Source organism: Perna viridis, chromosome 4 (genome assembly GCF_037379345.1).
Source record: "Perna viridis isolate PV_CMFRI_1.1 ecotype Kerala chromosome 4, ASM3737934v1, whole genome shotgun sequence".
Lineage (NCBI taxonomy): Eukaryota > Metazoa > Mollusca > Bivalvia > Mytilida > Mytilidae > Perna > Perna viridis.
Window position 1 is genome coordinate 51,144,623 of NC_142448.1, and position 24,856 is coordinate 51,169,478.

General features: G+C 33.2%; 1 protein-coding gene across 1 annotated transcript; it reads left to right on the plus strand.

Annotated features, from left to right (window-relative positions):
* The first annotated feature begins 717 nt into the window (after positions 1–717).
* On the plus strand, positions 718–24,705 carry LOC148620452 (neuropeptide SIFamide receptor-like). Its single transcript, XM_088581351.1, has 3 exons — positions 718–1,368; positions 22,097–22,196; positions 23,230–24,705. Exons 1-3 carry the CDS (start codon positions 1,083–1,085, stop codon positions 23,993–23,995), a joined length of 1,152 nt encoding a protein of 383 aa, XP_088437477.1. The 5' UTR covers positions 718–1,082; the 3' UTR covers positions 23,996–24,705.
* The last annotated feature ends 151 nt before the right edge of the window (positions 24,706–24,856 follow it).

A 24,856-nucleotide genomic window follows, 5' to 3' on the forward strand; every position in this document is an offset into this window, starting at 1 on the left:
TTACAATTAGGTTACTGGAATATGGTTATACTATCAAAACATTAAAGTAATCACTACAAAAAAAGTGTTATGATCGTCATCATGGAATTGGGGATCGTCGTGGTGTATCCATTTGTATCACGATAAACGCTTCGTTCAGTCTTTTTTTTCTTGTTTCTTTCTAGAACACGCTTCTCTGTATGTGTAATTCTGATTATTTCAGGTTCTTTGTAGTGTGTGTCTATTTTGCTTGTCCAGTCGTTATCCTTGTATTATGTAGTTTTATTTCCGTTCGAATCCTGGCTCCCTTGAGTTACATTAGATTACCATTCGAATTCTGGTTTTCTTGATTCCCATTGATTACTGCTCGAATCCTGGTTCCATTGAATTCCGTTTGACTACCGTCCGAATCCTGGTTCCCTTAAATTCTCTATGATATCGAGCCCAAATGTGAAGGTAACATGAATCCGTCACATAAGGTTCATCTTCGATTCACCTGACTTCGCCTTCGTCTAAAGGGAACTTCTATAATGTTTTAATCTAACTTTGGTAGCAAATACACAATTCAATTCATTCCAATATTTTGAGTCAACGTTACAAAATTCACCGATTTTTTACATTGGAGCTGTACGTAAATAAAACCAAGGTATTTCTGCACGACGAAACAGATCGAACCAGTCAATATATAAGGCTGCCTCTGTTGTCCATCTATTCAAAAGAAAATAAACAGCTGATACGCTGGATAAAGAAATTACATGATTTGATTAAATTAAGATTTATGATAATTACGTTCAAGACGAATTGCTTTATTAGTTTTGAATTGCGTGCTTGAAGAAGGTTGGTTATTTTACTAATTATCAGACGGTGGAGTATTTTTGAGAAGATATAATTCGTGTTCGAAGAATCTTTGAAGTAGGAGTTACTGTGGACGTTATCATTCACTTCAGTGATATTTAACTTGTGTCTTGTTAAGGATCTATAGGATAATACTGACACTAAAAATATTTGGTGTTGTAGAAAAGAAAGCAAACCGAAATATCGTATAATTGGATACTGAAACTATTTAAAAATCGGGCTTAAAAGTGAAATAATTTATCATAGAAATGGACATGGTTTTGAATGCATCAAACTCAACATTTGAGAATCAAACATTTAATGAAACATATACAAGTATGATACACCCGCTTTCAATAACCGTCATATATTCGCTAGCTTATTCTTTGGTATGTATTTGTGCGTTATTTGGAAACCTGATGGTTGTAACCGTGGTTTACAGAAACTCTTCTATGCACAACGCCACGAACTACTTCATTGTAAACTTGGCCATAGCTGATATACTTGTTGCATTATTTTGCGTCCCAATAACGCTTGTTGATAATCTTTATCGAGGTAAGTTTATAACAGCAAAGTTTTAGCTTAACCAGTAAATGTTTTATTTATACATGCGATTGTAAGTTTGTATGGTTTTATTTTAAGCATTTAATTTTTTTTCGGTTGTAATTTTTATCAGTTGATTTTACAATCAATTTTGCTCGTACTTTCTTTTGCTTGTATGTTAACCGCCAAATTAAAGCGGAAGTTGGTACGCTGCAAGTTAGAATGTATTCTGTTTTGTTAATGTAATTTGTATTTCAATCTAAACTTTCTTTTCATAGAAATTACCTTACAAAATTAAATTTATAGTCAACTTCTCCCGCCAAAACGTCACACCACAAATATCAATCAACCGTTCACAAAATTTTAAATTTGTGTTGAAAATAACAATGAATAATGGAGGAAATCTATATAATAAATAGGATACTTAATTGGTTATCGTGAATAACCAAAATATGATCACTCGTGCCAAGAACGTATTAAGATTTAACTCGTGCGCGGAACAAATTCCGCACATTCATTATATCTAGGCGTTCTTCGGCACTCGTGATCATATTTTGGTTATTCACTCTTTCAAATTAATTATCCTGTTATTATTCTTATCTCCAGGTATTTCTTTTCTCTATAAGGTCCTTTCCAAGTGCTATGTAATTTTGAATACTTTATGAATTTTCAATAAATATTTCATGATATATTTTGCAAATTTCTAATTATTTATCTTTTAGCCTTCCTTGATATACACATTTAGAGTATATTTGAGAGAGAAAAAATATGGGTACCTACATAAACAACAGAAACTATTATATACCAAACAATGTTACCTTTAAGCAACTGACAGACTTTACATACGGTACAAATAGATATAGGTGTATCTAATAATTGTGATAAAAGAACAAGCAATGTCGTTTTAATATTTGAAAGCTTTTTTCATCAACCATTTCATTATCAATAAAATATGATTAAAGGTTAATGTACTATAATAGAACCAGGGTACAATTTATATCATTACAAGACATTCAGTCAGAAATTTCTGGCCTCTGTGTTTCTTGTTTCGTTTTCACTTTAAGTTTTCTTTATGTTGCATGAGTCTATGTATAACGTTGTTTTTGGACCCGCTATAGCCTGCCTTGTGGTTTAAGGGTTTGCTCGTTGTCCATTGAAGACCCAGGGTTAGCTTCAAGTTGACATTTGTCATCCCGGTGGGACTATTGTCCCTTTGACAAATTCATCATATCCATTCTCATCATATTTTAAGGAACCTGTAGATATTATAGATAATTTTGATGGAGAACATTTAAGAATGATCTCATCTCCTCTGTTGAGTCGATCCCTTTATATATTATAGTCAACTTGATCCTGTACTATATTACACCCTGTATTATATTATAGTCGACTCGATCCTGTTCTATAATATAGTTGACTAGACCCTGTATATTTACAATCAAGTTGACTCTTAATTACATTATAGTCGAGTCGACCCTGCATTACATTATAGTCGAGTCCATTCTGTATAATATTATAGTCGACTCGACCCTGTCTTATATTAAAGTTGAGTCGATCCCTTTATATATTATAGTCGACTTGATCCTGTACTATATTATAGTCGAGTCGACCATTTATTATATTATAGTCGAGTCGACCCTGTATTCTATTTTAGTCACATTCTGTAGTAGATAGCTCCACAATCCACCATAATTGCTTGTATTCTCGCCCTCCACTCTTTTTCTGCTGTTTTAACATTCCTCATGCTTTGTAGTTATGACATTATTAAATAACAATATTCTAGAAGTAGCCACTAATAACTTCCGACTACTGCACTGTTAGCACATACGTTACAGCTGGACCATGAAATGTGGCAAAAAGTCACGAGATATTTGCTTTGTTTTGAAACGTAACCTATTATTGAAACATACTTTTTGAAAAACTGGATAGGTTCAATTAGCCATGAAAATTGAACTATTTTGTTCATTAATTGGTCAGAACAGAAAAAGACTGACATACAGTAAATGCTATTCAAGCCTAGCCAAAATACAATTAACTACATGTAATAGGATTACTAATTAAACAATTAGTTAATTAGCGTAATGTTATTGATTTTTACTATCTTCTTGTTACGCCATAGATTAGGATTCAAGTTCATTGTTCTTTCTTGTACTATAAAAAGGTTTTTTTTTATTTGTTTGTTTGTTTGTTTTTAATTTAACAAGTTTGAAACAGTAATCAAGGCAACCAAGGTAATAGCGGTAATCAAAAGAATGTAAACACGCCAATGATAAAGAAATACATATCTTATTACACACTTAAATTTTTACTGCTTAAGACAAAACGATAACATAAGCAATAGGTTGGTTTAAAGTATTCATATTTCATTGGGCGGATGTGTTTATTGTCATATGAAAATCAGATGAAACTACAGTTGAACAATTTTACGACTTCGTGTATTACAAGCGACGTTCCTTAATAAAATTGTGCAATTAATATTGTATTGAATATTTATCATTGAACCATAGTGCCGGTTATTGAGAGTCAGAAAAAGAGCAGCCTTATTATTGATGTGACTTGTAATGGTAATATTATTGTGCAGGAATTCTATTTTCCCTCTTTAATTGGCGGCAAAACTGTCAGTAAATATGACATTGTACAACCAATAGAAACTCGTGATGACATTTTACGAATGAATGCAGAGTAATTTGGTATTTCGTGATTTTTACAAATTGTCATGCACACAATTCTCACATTTTTAGTAACAAATATCTTTATACAAATAAGACACAAAGTATGTAATACTTCTTGTATGAATTATATGTTATTGCGTAGAGGTAGGTAATCTACTTTATAAATTAAAACTATGTTATAAATCAAAGTGAACATGACAAAATTTACTAAATGCAATTAACCATTCAATGGAAAACAATTATACCTACCTTGTACACCAAACTGCCACCTTACGAAATAAAGTCAGTTCTACGTGATCTTATTCACCAATGCTTTTTAACAACAAAACGCAACAAAAATATAAACAAATAAACTGATTCTTTCAAAAATTACTCAGAGTCTGATGTTGTGAAGATACTGGAATTTCTGGTTTTCGTCGTGTTTTGGGGACATGCGTTAAAGCAGAACGTCGGAATACCTGTGGGTACGAACTGTGTTCTCCTCTTTGCCGATCTTGTTCTACATTCGTATAAACCCATGCACATTTTAACAAGATCTACTACAGAAAAAATATTCTTCAATTTTAGAATAATCCAATATTCAAGGATTGCCTTCATCTTATGATACTGAACTTAGAGAGACAAATAATTCACCTTTGTCTGTCTTACACCTAGATCTTAATATGGTGTGTTTTGAATTTAAAAAAAAATCGACAAACGTGATGATTTTGATTTCTAAGTGGCAATTTGAAATGGTTTATGGATTTCAAATGTGATCCGTTATTTTTGAACCTGTGATATGTACGCAGACTATCGCTATAGTGTGCTGGTCTTGTCAAATAATTTTCTTAATCATGGGTATATTCAGCCTTTGTTAAAACACCATTTCAAAGGTTTTACGGTGAACATCTCAATTTGATTGAACGATATGAAATTTCAATCTCACAGATGTAAGAAAATACCTTCAATTAGATTCAACGTCCTACCAGATTGACTACCTACCGAAGTTGACAATTTGCACAATGTTAAATTTTATCGCATGAGTAAATATAAAGTTCAAGAACAATTTCCGGCTTTTTTTTTAATATAAAGTTGATAATTTTTAATGCTTAATGGCGATTTAATTTGTCTACTTCGGATAGTTTTCCACCATAACTGCAATATTCACCTTGTTTACATCATGAAAATTTATTGTTTGAATGATTCCGATCAGTTGTAAATTGTTTTTGACTGGACCCCTTTATGACTCCAGGAGCTGAATTATGAATTATTGTTGTTATACTATTAGCGGATTACAATCACCTTTAATATGATAGGTGCCAAGGGCAGAGCAGAACATGCTTAACCTTCTTGGACTTCTGTGTTGTGGGATTTTAAGTTGCTAGTTGTGTAGGTTTTTGTGACGTCTAGTATTCCTTACCTTAATTTTTAATGTGTAATAAATCTTAATCGGTTTGCTTCATTGTATATATAGATCGTCGTTTTACTTTTAAAATATTGGAATCATCTCACTGCAGACGCCTCGGACTTGATGTGTCACGTAACAGACAGATGGCTAAATGCTCGGCCAGATAATCAGTTGAAAAAAATTACTTAATCCAGTGTAGAAATACTGAACTTTTAATTTCACTTTGATAAACGTCGTCTGAAGAACTGTTTCAATATATTCATATTGTATAAATGGGCTCTGTTATGTAACAAGACATCTTTGAATCTGTGAAAATAGCAAAGATGACACATTTGTTCTAAGGCTATGTCGCTGACACTCAATCACATTGTCAATACGATCCCCCAAGGGTTGTCAACTTGATAATCAAGTATATAATATAATAAATTTTATTAATTCCAGACATTGACCAAACCTTCCCAACAAAATTAAATGTACGCGATTTATATTAGCAATCGGTACCAAGAAACTGAGTACAGCTGTCCATTCAATACCTTTACGTTTATTAAATTTAAGTTTCAACCTCGATATTAAGAATTGAGAAAGTGTGCAAAATATAGATAAGATAAATCTAATATTAATGAAATAACTTTAAACCAACATTTTTCGGGTATTAATTCTGTTTTGCTTCTAATTGATGCCCGAATTTGCACTTCCTATCAAATTTGTGATCGAACTAATGTTTACGTTTTAGTCTTGCTCCGGGGGAAATAGCGAAAAATCAGTATCTACCACAACCCAGTTCGTACATATTGATAAACTTTTCAGTAGTTTGATTTTTAGGCCAGCAGCTAAATTTTTGTAATGTTCTCAAATGTTAAATGTATTAATATGGACAGTTAATTACTATATAATGCCCTCTGAGAACAAGCTAAAATGAGTTCAATAAGAAATATTGTTCTTCAACAGAATCGTTCAAATTTAAGTGTCAGTCCCTGTAAAGGTCAGGCAGTAGGTGAAACATGGTATGAAAACCCATTATGTTGGTAGTGTAATTTGACAATTTGCACCATCAGAATCAACAAAAACAGAAAAGATTTTCCATTCCATGCTGGACCATTGAGTTACAATTTCATTGAAATGCATTGAAAATGAATATTCCAAGGGCAGATAACTCTGTCAAAAACATCATTTTTCTAAGATTCTGTTGAAAAAATTCTGACCAAAGCCAATGATGCAGAGATCAAATAATGGTCTTTTCAAATATCTTTCAAAGCATGATAGACATTTTATTTTTAGATCGGTAGGGTTTTGACATGCATGTTTCTTTTTTTCTCATTTTGCCTGATTCTTACAAATATTTACACGTAATTGATACAGACAGTAATTGTAGTTAATATGCTATCAGAAAATAAAAAAGATGCTGAAAACTTGCTTTTGTCCTTAAATGTTTTATTTGGTTTTGGTCTTTCTTTGTTTTGGTCAAATTTAGACTTGAATATTGTTTTGTTAAAATAAACGCATCTCTATTTTCTTAGCTTCAGGGGTTTACTGTTTCGCGACAATGATTTACCATTGATTCACCTAGTGATTTCTTGTTTATGGTTGACAAGTTTTTTTATATTTAGCATATTATACGAAATGACTTGTTTTCCATCTTTTAATGTTTTTTGTAACTTTTTTGACATTAAATACATAAATACAGGGTACACGGTGAAGTTAACAAGAAATAACACAATTTATAAGAAATAAGAAAATACATGGTTATATGTACATCATCAAAGAATAATTATTCATTGTAACTTCATGACTAATATATAAAAACTGACGCATATTTCGCAAATTAATGTGTCGTACGGAAGAACGCTATCTCAATTCGCTTAACTTAAATCTACTATAAATGTAGCAAACTCGTTTAACTGTTCTTCAATACGTCACTGTAAATTGTTGGCACGACATTTTCCGTTAAGGGTTGACATTATGGCCATTTGTCAAGTAGTTTCATTCTCTATGGACCCATTGCAATTACGATGACGACAATGCAATTGACGAAGCTATCACCCTACTTTTCTGGGAGAATTTTTTTTATAAATGCAATTAAAGCCCTTATGTTAAGATTTAATAGTCATGCCATCAACATGGTAGATTTATGATGTACCTATGTATTATGTTGTTTTGGGGACAGTTGCAGCCTGCTTTGTGGTGTGAGGGTTTCCTCGTCGTTCATTTGTGGCCTTGAGCTGACATTTGTATCCTTATGTGGATGTTGTATCTATTACATATCCATTATCCTTATATTAATGTAATATTCTCTATTTTTTAAAATTAATGGGAAGTATTTTAAGTTTATGTCGGATGTTGCGTTCCTTGCTCTCATTTCATTCACATCATTTAAGCAAAATAAGAAGAAAAAAATAAAATAAAAAAGTAGGCAAAGTCTACGATCAATGTTGTTATTTTAATGTATTAACGTTTACTAATAGTAATAAAACAAGAGGTCTCAACCTCAAACGAAATATTATAAAATATTCGAAAAAATTATTTCCTATGCCTGGTCATTGTCCCTGGATTACTTTCCTTTGATTTATGCTAATATCGTGGTTCCCTTGATAACTCGTTCATGCTGCGGTATTCTTTGGCGATATTCCAATACCCATTCTAAGGGTAACTTTTAACAATGACACGACCCGTGCAGGTCCGGGTGTTAAAAGAATAGGCCTGCAGCAGCGCTAAAAATGTCGTAAAAGGAGACTAAATAGTGCTCAGAACCCTAGCCGGGGGCTAGGGCGCTTTGCCCAAAGAGCAACTGGGATATGTGCCCCAGGTGGTTGGATGGGGTACCCCTGGCGTGTTACATGCTGGGGTTGTCAGGCTATAATACGGAAAACCTGACCACAAACCATAGTGGTGCACCGTGTTGGGAAAGATGCCACGTTCCTTGCACGTTAAAGAACCCTACTGTGGTATTCTTCCGGAGTAGGAACCATAGGGCTCAGCCACAGGAGGCTGAATTGCCCGACCCTGCCCACCTCTCCCTATTTCCAGTGGCAATCAAAATTTCTCGACCCTAATATCCTTGTGTCCCATCCCATTTTTCATTTCATCATCATTTCATGTTCATTTTAGCATCCACTTCATGTTCATCGCCTGAATATAGCTGAAATATTGCTGCTCGGGCGTTACACCCGAACAAACAAACAATGACACTCGATGATGTGAAATAAAATGCGCTGACGGTGATACATTATATTTTAGTGTTATGTTTTTTGGGGGGTATAGTTAAAACGATTTAATAATTAAGGATGATATGTGAATAAAGTCCTCCTATATATTAGGTGTATCATGTCATGGGTATGATGGATAATATCCGTATGTTTTACCTCTGTGTTTTGAAAGATACAGGGCCTTAAATGAACATTGTACTTTAAGACAATGATTTTAAATCATGATTTAATCACATTACTTTCAATATTTTAGATTTTTAAAGTTCAATGATCTATTCCTTGAAATCTATTCAACACAAATTAGTGAAATATCAATCAATGTTAAAATACGTAGTTAGCTGTAAACAAGAATTTTAAATTGAATAAAGCGACCCAAAGCAAATTTTATCTAAAAATAATTGGAAAAACCATCATTATAATCATTCCGAGTAACTAAATAATGATTTGGGATTTGTTAAAACCTGCTTGCTTAAGTTTAAAAAATACTTACACTGAATTTAATTTGAAGGTGTCAGTTATTGTTGCTTGTTAATAAATATCTGTTTGACGAGTTTATTTTTTATTCCCCAATATAACAGTATTGCAAAACATAGCAGGTTAATTATTTTGGCAGGTGTAAAATTATGGCGAGTTTGAAGCAAGGAGGTATAGAAAAAATATAGCGTTTCTACTTTTGGAGGATACTAAGTGGTGCAAAAAGTTCTTAAGCCGAGAGTAATATTTTGCGGGATTTAATTGTAGGTTTTTTGACAGACTGATAAAAGGCCAAAATATGCATCGTGTGAAAATTACACATTTAAATAGAATATACGAGACAAAATGAAAGCATTGCATCAACTTGTCCTTGCTTTGTAATTTGTAATTTTCCTTGAGTTCATCTTAAGTATTATTTAATATTTCCTTTACCGATTTATCATTTGGAGTTTGTTAATTTGTTATAACATGTACAAGTAATATCACTGCATGGTAGTTAACTTTAGTATAATTGGAATTTAAACGTAGTATTTTATATGTCCAATTCATGCAATGAATGAGGTTAACACGTCCTTATTCTTGACCCAACAACGTGGTAAGATTTAACATTCCAATCAATATCAACACTATATCGTACATTGATAATCAAAATGTCACGCATTGATATTGTTTATTTGACATCTAAAGAAAAATAATTTCAAATCAATATGACGATGTTAAAACAAAGCATAAAAACTAGAATAAACGACAAATCTATCGACATTCTAGAATAAGGTTTTTGATTTACAAGAATAGTTGTTACTTGAGTATTTCTTTTGTCCTTGACAAGTTTAATCAATGATTTTTAAAATGTTTTTTTTTTTATAAATATAGACAAACAATTATAGATTTAATAATCGTAAATATACACGAATTAAATTCTAATTAGAATTTGCCTTCTTCATGCATTATGCTTGGATGTTCACTTTTTACAACCTCAGCGATTACAGTTTTTACAACAATATTAACTCCATGTACGTATCGTAAACAACATGGCTATCAACGCTTCGAGGCTCAAAACGGTATTATCTGCTCCATTCATTTTTCTGCATTGTATATTCAAAACAATAATTATGAAAGAACATAGTAATCAGTAGCCAGTAAATACTTTGAATATTGAAATCGACAAACATTTCAGTTGTCAGTTGAATGCCACCATTTGCAATGCCGATTTCAGGTGTCAATCATACAAATGCGCTGTCGTCACGTCGATATTTTTCCTCTTGTGTGTTAAATGTGTAGTCAATGCAAAACGAGCTCACTCGTAAATGCTATTTAATTTGCCTATACACACTTAACTGAGCGCTTTATTCATCGCTGTATCATAGGACTGAAAAAATGCATTCAAACATTAACTTCTTTTGCTTTTTATCAAACAAATGTATAATAAAAGCGAGAAAGATAATTTGTGTTTGATTATCTACTACTTGTGTTTGCGGACTATTTGCACATGTATAAGTTACTTGTATTTTGACAAAGGCTTTGAGAAAGAATTATCAAACTTGTACATAAAAAAAGAAACAGTCTGTTGAAAATTATAAAATTTGAAATACAAAACAACCATTTGATAGACTGTTGTCGATCTAGTTAAAGAAGAACTATTTAAATTTTAAAGACTTTAATATGACTTTTCCGGAATTCAAACCACGATCTCATGCACTACAATAAGGCCGAGGGCCGATTACCGAAAATACGACCACCTGCTAAATATCAAAGACTTGGATGTATAGACTGGTAAGGTCTCTAAAGGAAGAACGGTACTATTATTCATTATTGTAAGGTAACCTTTTCTTTTATTCTTCTTCAATGCTTCTGGACTGTGATTGAAAACTACAGTGCCTAACTTTAGCATTTTTTCTATTTTAACGTTACATAGCTGGATCTGCAAAATGTACCGCCAAACCTCTAGCAAAATTTTCAACTTCTATACTCACAGCGGTCAAAGTGGGCCTGCAGTCCTACCACAACACTTGTTACTCCTGTAGTGGTATTACCTCAATGTGGATCCTAAAAAATTCGAAAGATCTTTTGGAGACAATCAGTTCAGGACTATTATCAGAATATAATAGTCTTAAAACCTTTGATTTTTAACACTGTAGACTTCTATTCCCCATACTCAGTTAAAATCACGACTGAAAAACATTATACATCATTGGTTTTTCAGCACAAAGGGTACACCTAGATACAGACAGATTCCTCATACTTTGTAAGAAATAATTCCAAATCATCTTCCAAATATAGAGAAGAAGATGTTTACACAATGCTAGCATTTTTAATCGACAACATATTTGTCCAATGTGGTGGACCCGTTTTTTCAACAAACGGTCGGCATTTCTATAAGAACAAAATGTGCTCCTCTACTTCCTTCACTCTGATGAGGCTGACTTTATAGCTGATCTGATCCGAAAGAAAGAATACCGTTTAGCTAGATCCTTTAATCTCAGTTTCCGCTATTAAGTTGACGTATTATCTTTACAAAAATCGCCCCGTGCAGGTCCGGGTGTCAAAAAAAAAAAAAAAGGCCTGCAGCAGCACTAACCTTGTCGTAAAAGGCGACTAAATAACGCTCAGAAACCTAGCCGGGAGCTAGGCGCCCTGCCCACAGGGCAAATGCGATGTGTGCCCCAGATGGTGGAATGGGGTATCCCTGGCGTGTTGCATGCTGTGGTTGTCAGGCTATAATACGGAAAACCTGACCGTAAACCATAGTGGTGCACCGTGTTGGGAAAGATGCCACGTTCCTCGCACGTTAAGGAACCCTGTTGTGGTATTCGATAGGAGTAGGAACCTTTGCGTTCCTCCACAGGAGGCTATATTGCCCGACCCTACCCATCCTTCCGTTTTTCTAGTGGCAATCTAAATTTGTCGATGTGTTGCCCTTGTGTCCCAATCCCTTTTTTTAAATTTCATTACCATTTCATGATCATTTTATCATCCATTTCATGTTAATGGTCTGAATATAACTGAAATATTGCTGCTTGGACGTTAAACCCCAACAATCAACCAATCAATCTTTAAACAATCCTAATTTTGGGGATTTGATACATCGCATCTACCCCAAAGAATATGAGGTAAAGGATACTACATACACTGTGAAGTCAACCTCATATATTGATCTACACTTAAATCGATGGTAAAGGAAAACGATTGACCAAACTTTATCGACAAACGTGGTGATTTTTCATTTAGAATTGTCAACTTTCCTTTTATCTGAGGCAACATGCCTTCAGCACCTGTGTATGGAGTGTTCATATCACAACTCATACGTTATGCCACTTCTTGTATCGCGCAAAAATTGTAACAAATAGGCTTCTGGAACAGGGTTATGTTGCTACAAGATTGAAGTCATCACGACAGATGTTTTCTCAACGTGTCATAGTTTTCCTTTCTTCTACCACGGACTTGACTTTTTTATGAGCAACTCGGGGGACGTTTCTGGGAAAGCAGTGGACGCTTACCCTACCGGTGCTCTTGATCCATGATCCCAGGTTTTGTTGGAGTTCGAGTTGCTCATTTGCTTTTGTTGCTTTGTTAGTTAGTTTGTTTGTTTGTTTGGGTTTAACGTCCGAGCAGCAATATTTATGCTATATTCAGGCAATGAACATGAAGTTGATGATAAAATGAACATGAAATGACGATGAAATGAAAAAGGGATGGGACATAAGGACAATGGGGTCGAGAAATTTTGATTGCCACTGGAAAAAGGGAGAGATGGGTAGGGTCGGGCAATTTAGCCTCCTGTGGCGGAGCCCTATGGTTCCTACTCCGGGAGAATACCACAGTAGGTTTCTTTAATGTGCGAGGAACGTGGCATCTTTCCCAACACGGTGCACCACTATGGTTTGCAGTCGGGTTTTCCGTATTATAACCTGACAACTCCAGCATGTAACACGCCAGGGGTACCCCATTCCACCACCTGGGGCACACATCCTAGTTGCTTTGTGGGCAGAGCGCCCTAGCCCCCGGGTAGGGTTCTGAACACTATTTAGTCGCCTTTTACGACAAGTTTAGCGCTGCTGCAGGCCTATTCTTTTGACACACGGACCTACACGGGGCTTGTTGCTGTGTATTTATGATTTTACTTGCTTTGTGTTCTTTGTTTTGTATGTCTGTTTTCCATGTCTGGTCTTTGGCCCTGGGTTGAATTATTTTGATAACTGCTATAACCTTGGTTCATTAACTTACTTGGAACTATGCAAGACATTTACAGCTTAAACTTTGAAGTTATTAGATGTCTCAAGAGACGTTGTTTTCCTTTTTTTCTTTTATTTTTCTTTAGATAATATTGGTTTACACTATATTGGTTATTACTTTGACAAATCAGTGGTGAAGCGATGTCTTTGGTAATTCTCTTTTATATCACTCAAACATTGATTAATGAACTATTAATTTCTTTTTTTTAAATAATTAAAATTCATAAGGGACAATTTAAAAATATATGCAATACTTTTTTTAAAGTGTATATGAGCAATCTGAAATAAAAAAAAAAAACATTTACAAAGTTTTTTTGGGCAAAACGAAAACAAATGCCATGTGTGAAATCCAAAACATTTCATATTTACAAAGTCCTACATTAATTAATTCACTTGTTGAATATGTAGATAATGATATATTTCCTTGGTTCTCAATGTATAAAAATCATACGATTAATGCATGGTTCTCACCATGTATTTACATGTAATCATTGTCTTGCTTATATACGATAATTAAAATGTTGGATTTTCAGGTTTCATACATTAATACTTAAAAAATTACCGTTCCCATAATTGCGTGCAATTAAAAAAAAAGGTTTAAAAATAACACATTTCCATCATGATTAGTCTATTCAAATATAAAAATTATTGATGTACGCAAAAGCGTAAAATAATTTCTTATTTTGTATCCGAAACATCTAAAACTTTCTCACTTAAACCCTGTGTAAACACTCTGGAAGATAGTTTGAAATATGATTGACAGATCAGATCTCTAAAGGAGTCTATCTGACAATGCCAATCACGGTCACAAAATATATAATCAACACCAGCCAAGAAATGGCTCTAAACTCTAAAATCGATAGGTTTGTTATCGTCAAAGGACCTACTAATGCTGGATATAGTCATACAATTACACTTATCGATGGCTGGTGTATAAGCGTATGTGAAAAACCGGCTGAAAGACACAATAACAGTGGAAAAGACGAAATAGAGACAAAAATAAACAACACCAACAACAAGAACACACACACACACACACACACACACACACACACACACACACACACACACACACACAAATAAATAACAGTTAAAAGCAATAAATACAAATAAACGGAAAAACGTGGTTTAATTTAAGTTTAGTACAGTACAGTACAGTAAAGATACTCATTTTTTAGTGTTTCTATCATTGTGTCCATTCCAAAACAGGTTTAACAATCGGCTATTTTTCCTTCAGTATTTAACCAAGATGTACCGGGAAAGGGGGAACGGGAAAAGTGTCAATTTTGATCTAAAAACTAGCATTATGCTGCTTAAACTTGTGCTTGTTTGCTAGTTATGTCGACCTTGAAAAGTTTACCTTTGCATGGTGGTATCGAGAAGGTTACAATATGGAATAATAATGTTTGTTAAACATGGGATTTGAAAATTTACAAGTAAAAAAGAGAAACAATAATTAACACTCAAAAAAGGCATTTATAATCTAGATACAAAGACTGGACCAACTACCAAACAGAGCAAAATAAAGCAAAATTCATCTGATCAAATATAATTATTTAGTATTCTTACATCTTGAATATTGAAAGATTTTTCATGCTAGAACAATATGAGTTGAACAAATTGATAGGTCATTGTGCCTGTTCTTGGGATATTAGCATTTAAAATTTGGGTGTGGAAAGGATTCCGCTGGGTTTGCCTTAGATTTTGACAAAGTAGCTATTATTGATTAAAAACCCTGAAGAGATTGCACAAATTTCCTAAAAAATTCTCAAATAACATTTTAAGGTGTGTGTAATAAAATTATGAAAAGAAAAATGGGGATCACCAGGATTATATTGATGCTATAAAATGGATAAATCAAGGGTTGTCCAAAAATGTGACAAATTCGACTGAACATGAGCATCCTTAACTGAGAATTTAAATAAGTATATTTTTTTTCAGTTAAGTATTGTTTGCAAGGTCGATTTAAAACTTTTTCTATTGTATATAGATATACAATACTAAATTTCCTTCTTCGATCGGCCATATTAAACCATAAAACCCACTCTTTCTCAGCGTTTTTTTTTTTTTTGTCATGTCAAATTTATGCTTATTTAATCCAGTATTGATTTTGTAAACTTCTTTTATAATGTAAAGAATATCACGCAAGGGTCTGATTTATTTGACATTTAAAGGTGAATAATACCTTCTTCAATTTGAAGCTGTTTCGCCAGAATAATCTGGTTTTAATTAAAACAGTACTTGATATTGGCATTTCAGTATTTGATTGTTTACCATCCGGCTAAATATAGAACTATAACAGTGCCATAGCGAGCACCCCTGTTATGACAAGTTGTTAACGCGGATGGGACAACCTTTTTTTTTCTTTTCGAGATATATTTTTGCGTGCTTTTTATTCATCAATTATCATTATATTATTATCCAATGGGTTTCAGAAACCAAACGCAATGAGGAAAGCTTTCAACGTTTTTGTACAAACGCAAATTATTGATTATTATATATCCTTTACTATGAATTCAGATGCTTTTTCACTGATTATTAGGTAAAGTCTCCAAATTCAAACGCCTTTTTTTTCAAAATTGCTATCAGTAATCAGGAAAAAATGCACCATATGTTTTAGAAAATATGAACAACATTTTTTTCAGGACCACTATAGAAAAGTATGCATCGCATCGACACGAATGTTTTAAGAAATTACATGAAGCAAAAAGTCCTACGAGTGACAAATACTAGTGATTATAAAAGGAAGTAGAACGAATATGTGAAACGTACAATCTACAACAAAAAAGTAAATCCTTTCAGACATCACCAAAAAAAGTCTTATATAAGCGTAAACACACCTTTCAGTAAGCTTTGGAAGGCCCCACAACAAAGTAATAAAATCCATGGTATCTAAACAATTCTTCAAAATCAATCTAAAAATAATATAACGACTGAGACACATCATTAAAGAAAAATATCTCCTGATTGTGGACAGGCGCATGAAATCTGCGGTTTGGGTTTAACTTATTTCATAAGGCCCTAACAATCCCCTTTAATGCAAGGTCGAAAATGAACTGAAACAACAAACTCACAATATAAATCATTCAATAATATATACGATTCTCTCCATATGATTTCTTCTTGAATGAAACAAATATGTTTTTATATGTTTTTTCATGGCTGTCCTAGGCATATGGAACATACATGAAAAACATACGCTTTTAGGTTTTTTTTTCAAAATATATGAAATCTGCCTTGTTTTAGTTTGGTTAATAGCTACTCTGACAAGGAAATGCTGTCTTTATATGAGGTGGTGATTTAAAACAAAAACAATAACCGTGACTTTGATCGGTCTAATATGGCAAGCGGCCTACAACTATAATAGAATCTCGTCACCTGTCATTATTTTTGATAGACTATTACCGGATTATACTCACTTACAATATTGTAGGTGCTGATGGCGGAGCAGGACATATTTATTGTAACGGAACACCTAATGTCACTTCCGGTTTTTTGTGGGAGTTTATATTGGTAGTGTTTAAGTTTGTCTGAGTAACGTTTTATTTTGCTTATTTTCATTTTTTTATGTGTAATCTTTTTAGTTCGCTACATTGTGTATGTAGATCGGCACTGTTTTATGTATTTGCGTCTAGGCCATGTTTTGGGATTAGACGTATTTGAATCATCCCACTGCTGAAACTTTTATATTTTCATGCTGATATTAACCATTTTCAATGAACAACACAGTAGGTTACTTGCAAGCACCAGGAAAGGGTCAAGCTACGTTGTGCCTAAGTTAAATCTGGTATAATTTGAGTTATGGCAATTTTGAAAGATTTATTTTCGTGCTGTAAGATTTGTTCCCTGTCTGCTGTTTCTACATCTGCGTTTGTTCTTTCGGTATTGTTATATTTTCTTCTTTATATGTTTAAACGGAAAATGTTAAATAAGTATTTTTATTGCAATGCTTCAAAATTGTCCGGCAGCACATGTAGGAAGATATATCTCATGATGGGCTCTTCTTTTATCACGGATAAATGACCGGGGACTAGGTGTGCACTGGCACCGTGTTTTGTCTCTTTTGGTATAATGATCATATCAGACTAAATTTAAAATACCCATTGACAAAATGATATTCAACAAAATGGTAGGCTATGTTATGATTTCGCGATCCTACAATCTTTTTTCCTGAACATATCACCATTTTGGCAAATACTTTCAATACCGTGGAAGCATTTTCGAACAAATGGAAATGTCCCCCAATTTGAATAAAAAGTGTAAGTTTGTGTCTCTACAACCCTGTCGACATTCTGAACAAGGAGGAGCGTTGGAACAAAAACAAACGAATACACAACGTATTGTAAGCGTAGTTCTAACAAACAATAATATGTATCAATTGCCAGAACTAAGTGAAAATGACTTGTTTATTTGAAGTATAACTATCAAAGAGTAATCAAGGGAACCAAGTTTATAGCGGTAATCAAAAGAATATAATCCAGGGACAAAGACCAGAAATGGAAAACAGACATACACAACAAAGAACATAAAGTAACTAAAATCATACATACAAAGTAACAAAAGCAAATGAGCAACTCGGATTCCACTTAAAACGTGGAGCATGGAACATGTGCACCGGTAGGGTAAGCCCCATAATAAATAACTTATAATAAACCTGATTCTTACTTTATATTTGATTTTAATTGTGCTGATGAAACGTTACACAGGTACTCTTTGAAGGACGTGTTCAATATACCGAAATCGGCAAAATTATACTATTGGTTCTTTTGTATTGTTATAAACCCGTTTGTTAAGTCAAAACATAAAAAAGATAACCATCATGATCAATGAACTACATACCTTGTAAGCGTCAACTATGCTTCTGGAACAGGGTTATGTTGTTACAAGATTGAAGTCATTACTATAGAAGTTGTATGGTTGTCATCCTGAACTCGTGGATCGTTACGTATCCATCTGCACTATGAGAACCGATTTGTTAAACGCAACTTAGTTTTCCTTTCCACTTTCGTCTACACGGAAAAACAGAGAACACTTACCCTACCGGTGCACCTGATACATGCTTCATGTTTTTAGTTGAGTCCGATTTGCTCATTTACTTTAATTGCTTTGTACGTGTTATTTTGGATATTTCGTGTTCTTTGTTGTGTGTGTGTCTGTTTTTACCATCTGGTCTTTTGTCTCTAGATTACGTTCTTTTTATTTCCGCTAGAATGTTGGTTTCCTGGATTACTCTTTGTATTACTTAACTATAAGTCACTTATGTGAAATACAGACCATGTAATTGAAGTACAAATTTATTTGTTTTTTTGTTTTTTTGTAGAAATATCAATCATGTGATTCCATGATTGAGTAAAGCAAATCACAATTTTGCAAATATCTCACAAGCAATCCTTCCAGGGAATTTGTGAATGACTGACAACCGGTCTAATGTTACACAAACTATAATGCCCTCATGTCTCTAATCGTAAATGACTTGGTCGAAATGACACATACTTCTTTGAATGATATCTAGGGAGAAATGAGTTTTACCATTAGACACATTTCTAAGTAGCATTTTTTTAACAATGAATTAAGGGTAAAATTTACATAGTGAATAGTATTATACTTTGTTTATCGTGAATATCCGATATAAAATTACTTGGTTACTTAAATATGGGTGCTTTAGGCACTCGTTTTCATATTTTGGTTTATTCACCCTTTCCAAATTTAAAAGTACCTAAACACTGAGGCTTCATTTCTTGTATTGCAAATGGTAGAGCCTCTCTGTGACGGATTGGACTTCCTAATTCGATAGCTTTGGTTTTGAGTACTTCTTGTTTACAATTACTTGTTTTATTCTGATAGATATATTTGCTTTTAATGCTGTTCATTAAAGGTTACTTCTTGAAACACGTGAACAACAATTACGAAATTCGAAAAATTCGAAAGATATTTTGGAGACAATCAGTTCAAGACTATTATCTGAATATAATAGCATTAAAACCTATGATTTTTCAACACTGTATACTTCTATTCCCCATACTCAGTTAAAATCCCGACTTAAAAAACATTATACATTGTTGTTTTTCCAAAAAAGATGTTACACCTAGATACAAATATATAGTTCTTGGTAGAGATTCCTCAAACCTTGTAAGAAACAATTCCAAATCATCTTCCAAATATACAGAGGAAGATGTTTACAAAATGCTAGAATTTTTAATAGACAACATATTTGTCCAGTGTGGTGGACGTGTTTTTCAACAAACGGTCGGCATTCCAATGGGAACAAATTGTGCTCCTTTACTTGCTGACCTATTTCTGCACTCTTATGAGGCTGACTTTATAGCTGATTTGATCCGAAAGAAAGAATATCGTTTGGCTAGATCCTTCAATCTCAGGTTCCGCTATATAGATGACGTATTATCTTTAAACAATATTAATTTCGGGGATTTGATACATCGCATCTACCCAAAAGAACTTGAGATAAAGGATACTACATACACGGTGAGGTCAGCCTCATATCTTGATCTACACTTAGAAATCGATGGTAAAGGAAAACTATTGACCAAACTTTACGACAAACGTGATGTTTTTTCATTTAAAATTGTCAACTTTCCTTTCATCTGTGGCAAAATCCCACCGGCTCTAGCGTATGGAGTGTTCATATCACAACTCATACGTTATGCCAGAGCTTGCCGAAACAACACAGACTTTTTGTATCGCGCTAGAAGTCTAAAAAATAGGTTTCTGGAACAGGGTTATGTTGCTACAAGTTTGAAGTCATCACTACAGAAGTTTTATGGTCGTCATCAGGAACTCGTGGATCGATATGATGTATCCATCAGCACCATGAAAACTGATTTATTCAACGGGTCATAGTTTACCTTTCCTCGTTTGTCTACCCCGGACTTGACTTTTTATGAGCAACTTGGCGGGTGTTTCTAGAAAAGCAGAGGACGCTTACCCTACCGGTGCACCTGGTCCATGCTCCCAGTTTTTAATGGAGTCCGAGTTGCTCATTTACTTTTGTTACTTTGTATGTATGATTTTAGTTACTTTATGTTCTTTGTTGTGTGTGTCTGTTTTCCATGTCCATGTCCCTGGATTACATTCTTTTGATTACTGCTATAACCTTGGTTCCCTTGATTACTCTTGCAATATATATGATTGGTAATTTTGTTTTTTTTCAATTTGTTATCCTATTAATGCAAATCAACAAACTTCCACAATATAGATTTTGTTGAGCAGAGTTTAATTTTAATTACTGTACTGAAATTATTGAATTCAATGTTTACACAACACTGGCTTGCGGTTTCGTGGTTAAGATATTATATAAGTACCGCTTAAGTGGTGGTATCATACCTTATTCCGTTTCCTGCCAATTTCTCTAAAACCAATACCGATTCATCAATTCACGATTTATATTACTTCCGGTGGAAGTGAGTTACTGTCAGACTTTTGGTAATTTATAACTTCCAGTCTAGCTGTTTTTGTACATTTATTAGTTTTTACGACTGGCAAAATTCGTTTCATTCTAAATTTAGGAATCGCTTTTGTCGAATGAGAGAAAAAATCGGCTGTTGATTAACAATTCAACTTCATTTTATTTCCATAAAATTTCTGCGAATATGGAAATTGCAAATTAAAATATCATGCATGACCAGTTGATGCAAAGGATCAAATTAGGATTTAAAATAGAATTTACATTCGGTGATGTCAAACACTTATAAGCGTTTTGAATGTCGTTCAAGCTATAAAATAAAGGGATGTTTACTTCTCTGTCAATTACAAAACTCTTAAAATGCTTATTGACAATCTACGGATTAGAACGCTGTAATATGTCAGCCATTAAATAAGTTTACTTAAACTCATACACAATGTTTGAAATAACAGCAGTTGTCTTCATTATATATAGATTTTCTTTCAGCACTGGGTGGTTTAAATTGTTTCTTAAATGTTTCAAAATGGTAAAAGTTGCATTTTCAACATGTGAGCATTAACGAGCATTATATGGTCTTAGTTTTTACATGGAGAGTTGAGAAGTAGTTTGAATCCACAACAAACTGACAATAATCAGTATCTCTCGTGCAATCCATAGAGAACTGACAAAATGTAAAACGGTTGAATTTTCTGACAGAAATTTAATCACCCCCAGTCATACAAATGTCACGTGCGTTTTTAATTTCCGACTTAGAATGAAATAAATGATATACAGTGCTAATGAACCAAAAACAAAAAAAAAGTTCAATACAAAGCCGATTTCATTCTGTTGAAACAATATCTAGATTCAAATAGTAAATTACAACAGATTCCAAAAACAAATAACTAAATGTGTTAGTACAAAACTGATTAGTAGAACTTATTATTCAAACAAATTCACTTATGCGTTTCTTATTTTTTTATATATTGTGTGAAAAGCCCACATTGTATTATCAATAATAATAATTTCAATTACAGTCTCGTGTTTCACAATGATAAGAGCATCGGAATAATTACTTATTTCACAGTATTTAAGGAGGAAGACCTAAGGTAAGGGACACAACTCTTACAAATCATTCAAACGTTTGTATTCAGCATATTACATCAATCCTATGTAAGCATCTTATCAACTTGGAGTCATTTTATTCTGCTTCAAACAAAAGCTTGAGAGGCTTTGGTCAAATTGAATATAATATAAACATATCACTGGTTTCATGAGTTATGTCCCTTACCCAAGGTTTATCTCCTTAAAGTTGCAATTACAATCTGTTCTACACATGTCTTCTTACAACTACAATTTTATGTCTTTTTAAGGTTGGCTGTTTGGACCATTTATGTGTAAAGCAACTCCTTATTTACAAGGAGTTTCCGTATGTGCCTCGGTGAACACACTAGCTGCTATTGCTGTAGATAGGTAAATACTTTTACATTTTGCTCGATCTTAAGTGCCTCTATAAAAAAACAGAAACAAACCCACAAAATCAAAACAAAACAAATATATTATGATGTATAATAGATACACATCATGTACACCTATGACAATTATATAATGCCTGAAATTGTCTTTAAGAGCAATGTTTCGCATTGAAATCGCGTTTTTGGCTTTATAGATATTCAAATATATACATAAATATCATGGAAATTTAATTTTGTCTGTTTAAGGATTGAAATAGTAATCATTTCTCATTTTTGAATTTAAATTGTATGAACTCACTGAAAGTGAAAGGGAATACTTGTTCATTCAGTGGACAAGAATTCATATTTAGTGGAGCAATAAGACCTCTTTATCAGGATAACTTCTGAATGAAGATATTTGTTTGAGGACAAGACAAATAGTTTTGGGACAAACCCTGTTGAAAATAATATTGTGTAATCTTAAATAGAAAAAGAATTCCACTAATCGTGTATTGTTATAAAGATACAAAACGAGCACAAAGAAAAAAAATGTTTATAAGTTCCTTCTTTAAAATAAGCTTATTGTTGAAAGGTTTCTACATCCTTAATCTTGTAGCTTTAAACTCCATATACAGGTACGGGTCTGGTGATTTCGAAGAGGGGGAAGAGGCTTCAGGATTCAATTTACTCATGTGCGCTTAAAAAGCACACGAAAGTAACAAATAATATGTTATTTCATGCAAATTCGAGATGTTTCATGACAATAAAAATAAATGATAAAATACGTTTACTATATGAAAATCATTTATATGTTTTGTTTGTATGGAAAAGTAAAAGGAAAAGGAAAATTGCTCGACAAAGATAAAATATGGGACAGTTTATCCTAATCTATAACAATCAGTCTGTTGTTTCAGACAATCTTGATGCCTTTAACTTGAACCTGTTTTTATGTTGATTACTATAAGTCCAGCATAATCATAAATATATCTATAAATATACTACTGATTTACTATTAATACTATAATCAAATGACATGGATATTATTGTTGTAGATATCTGGCTATCTGTCATTTCATGGAGATGAAATTGACGGCCAGGAAGATCAAGTATTTGATAGCAGGGATATGGATCTTTTCATTAGCCATAATGACCCCCTGGGCTATTTTCTATATTGAAGGAAAATATATTTCATCTAGCAGCACAGTAATTCCAGTTTGTTATCAAAAATGGCCGAGTTACAAAGCGAAGAAAGCGTATTTTATTGGAGCGACTCTTCTTTGCTGTTACATTATACCTTTAATACTCATTATTGTTTGCTATTTTCTGATTGGATTAAAAGTTTGGAAACGTGATCAGCCAGGCGAGAAAAACGCAAGCGCGTGCGTAATATACAAATCAAAAGTCAAAGTCGTAAAAATGCTTGCAGTTGTCGTTATAATGTTTGCGTTTTCGTGGATGCCATTATATGTAGTACACCTTGTTACGATTGTTTCTTTTGACGGCAACGAATCGGACTCAAACTCTTCATCGTATTTGGGAAACATTGTAAATCCTATTGCTCAATGGCTTGGTTCTTCAAACAGTGGAATGAACCCTTTTATTTATTGCTTTTTTAGTCGAAAATTTCGACATGGGTTTAGAGATTTACTTATCTGCTGTCGAAAAAGGCACGTACTACATGACAGTTCAACTCGTGCGTATATTTGTGTAAAGACACATATCGAGGAAGTTTCATCAGCTTCATATGCTTCAAAACGAAGTGCCTCGCCAAGACCTGTGAACTGCAGCCCTAGACTGACATACAGCTCTAGAGTATAATATCAATGGTTTTCAGCATGATATCATTTTTAACAATTTGTCGTCTGGGGAATAAGTTATTATAGATAGTTCTTAGTAGACATGACAGTTCATTAAACGAGTACTTGTTTATTTGAGAAACAAAACAGTGGAAGTGGTTCAAACCTCTTCAAACTTTAATTACGAGTATCATGGCATGTTTTCAATTTATTAAAGAGACATCACTCCAATAAATTAGTCCATTACAGATCAATAAACATACTTTACACAAAAAGTGTTCAGCCTTAAAATGAGGTACTTAAAAGAAACAAAAAAGTGTACAAATAAATCGATATTGCTATTGTTGAAGCATTAAATGTCTAATCATAATGGTTTTTTGTCACAAGAAGAAAAGAATTATTTTTGTTTATTATATATCAACTTTATTTAAAATTTCACGAAGATCAGACGAGTCTCTGGTGAGTTTAATTTTTCATATAAATGGAATACAGATAATTCTCATATTGCTAAGGGCTATTTTTATCAAAAAGGTGATTTTTTGGCTTTTTTTTATGTTTGTAGCAACCATATTTTTGAATGCTGTGCAAAAATTATTCAATTAACAAAGAATTGATTCATTTACTTTTGTTACTTTGTATGTATGATATTAGTTACTTTATGTTCTTTGTTGTATATGTCTGTTTTCCATGTCTGGTCTTTGTCCCCGGATTAAATTCTTTTGATTACCGCTATAGCATTGGTTCCCTTGATTACTCTTTAATATATATATTAATCTTCTAAATAAAAGTCAATAATGGATCGTTAAAAACGATGCGAAACATAGCAATAAATTAAATAAACGTCTAAATATGCTTAACATCACCAGAAAATGGTAAAATTTAA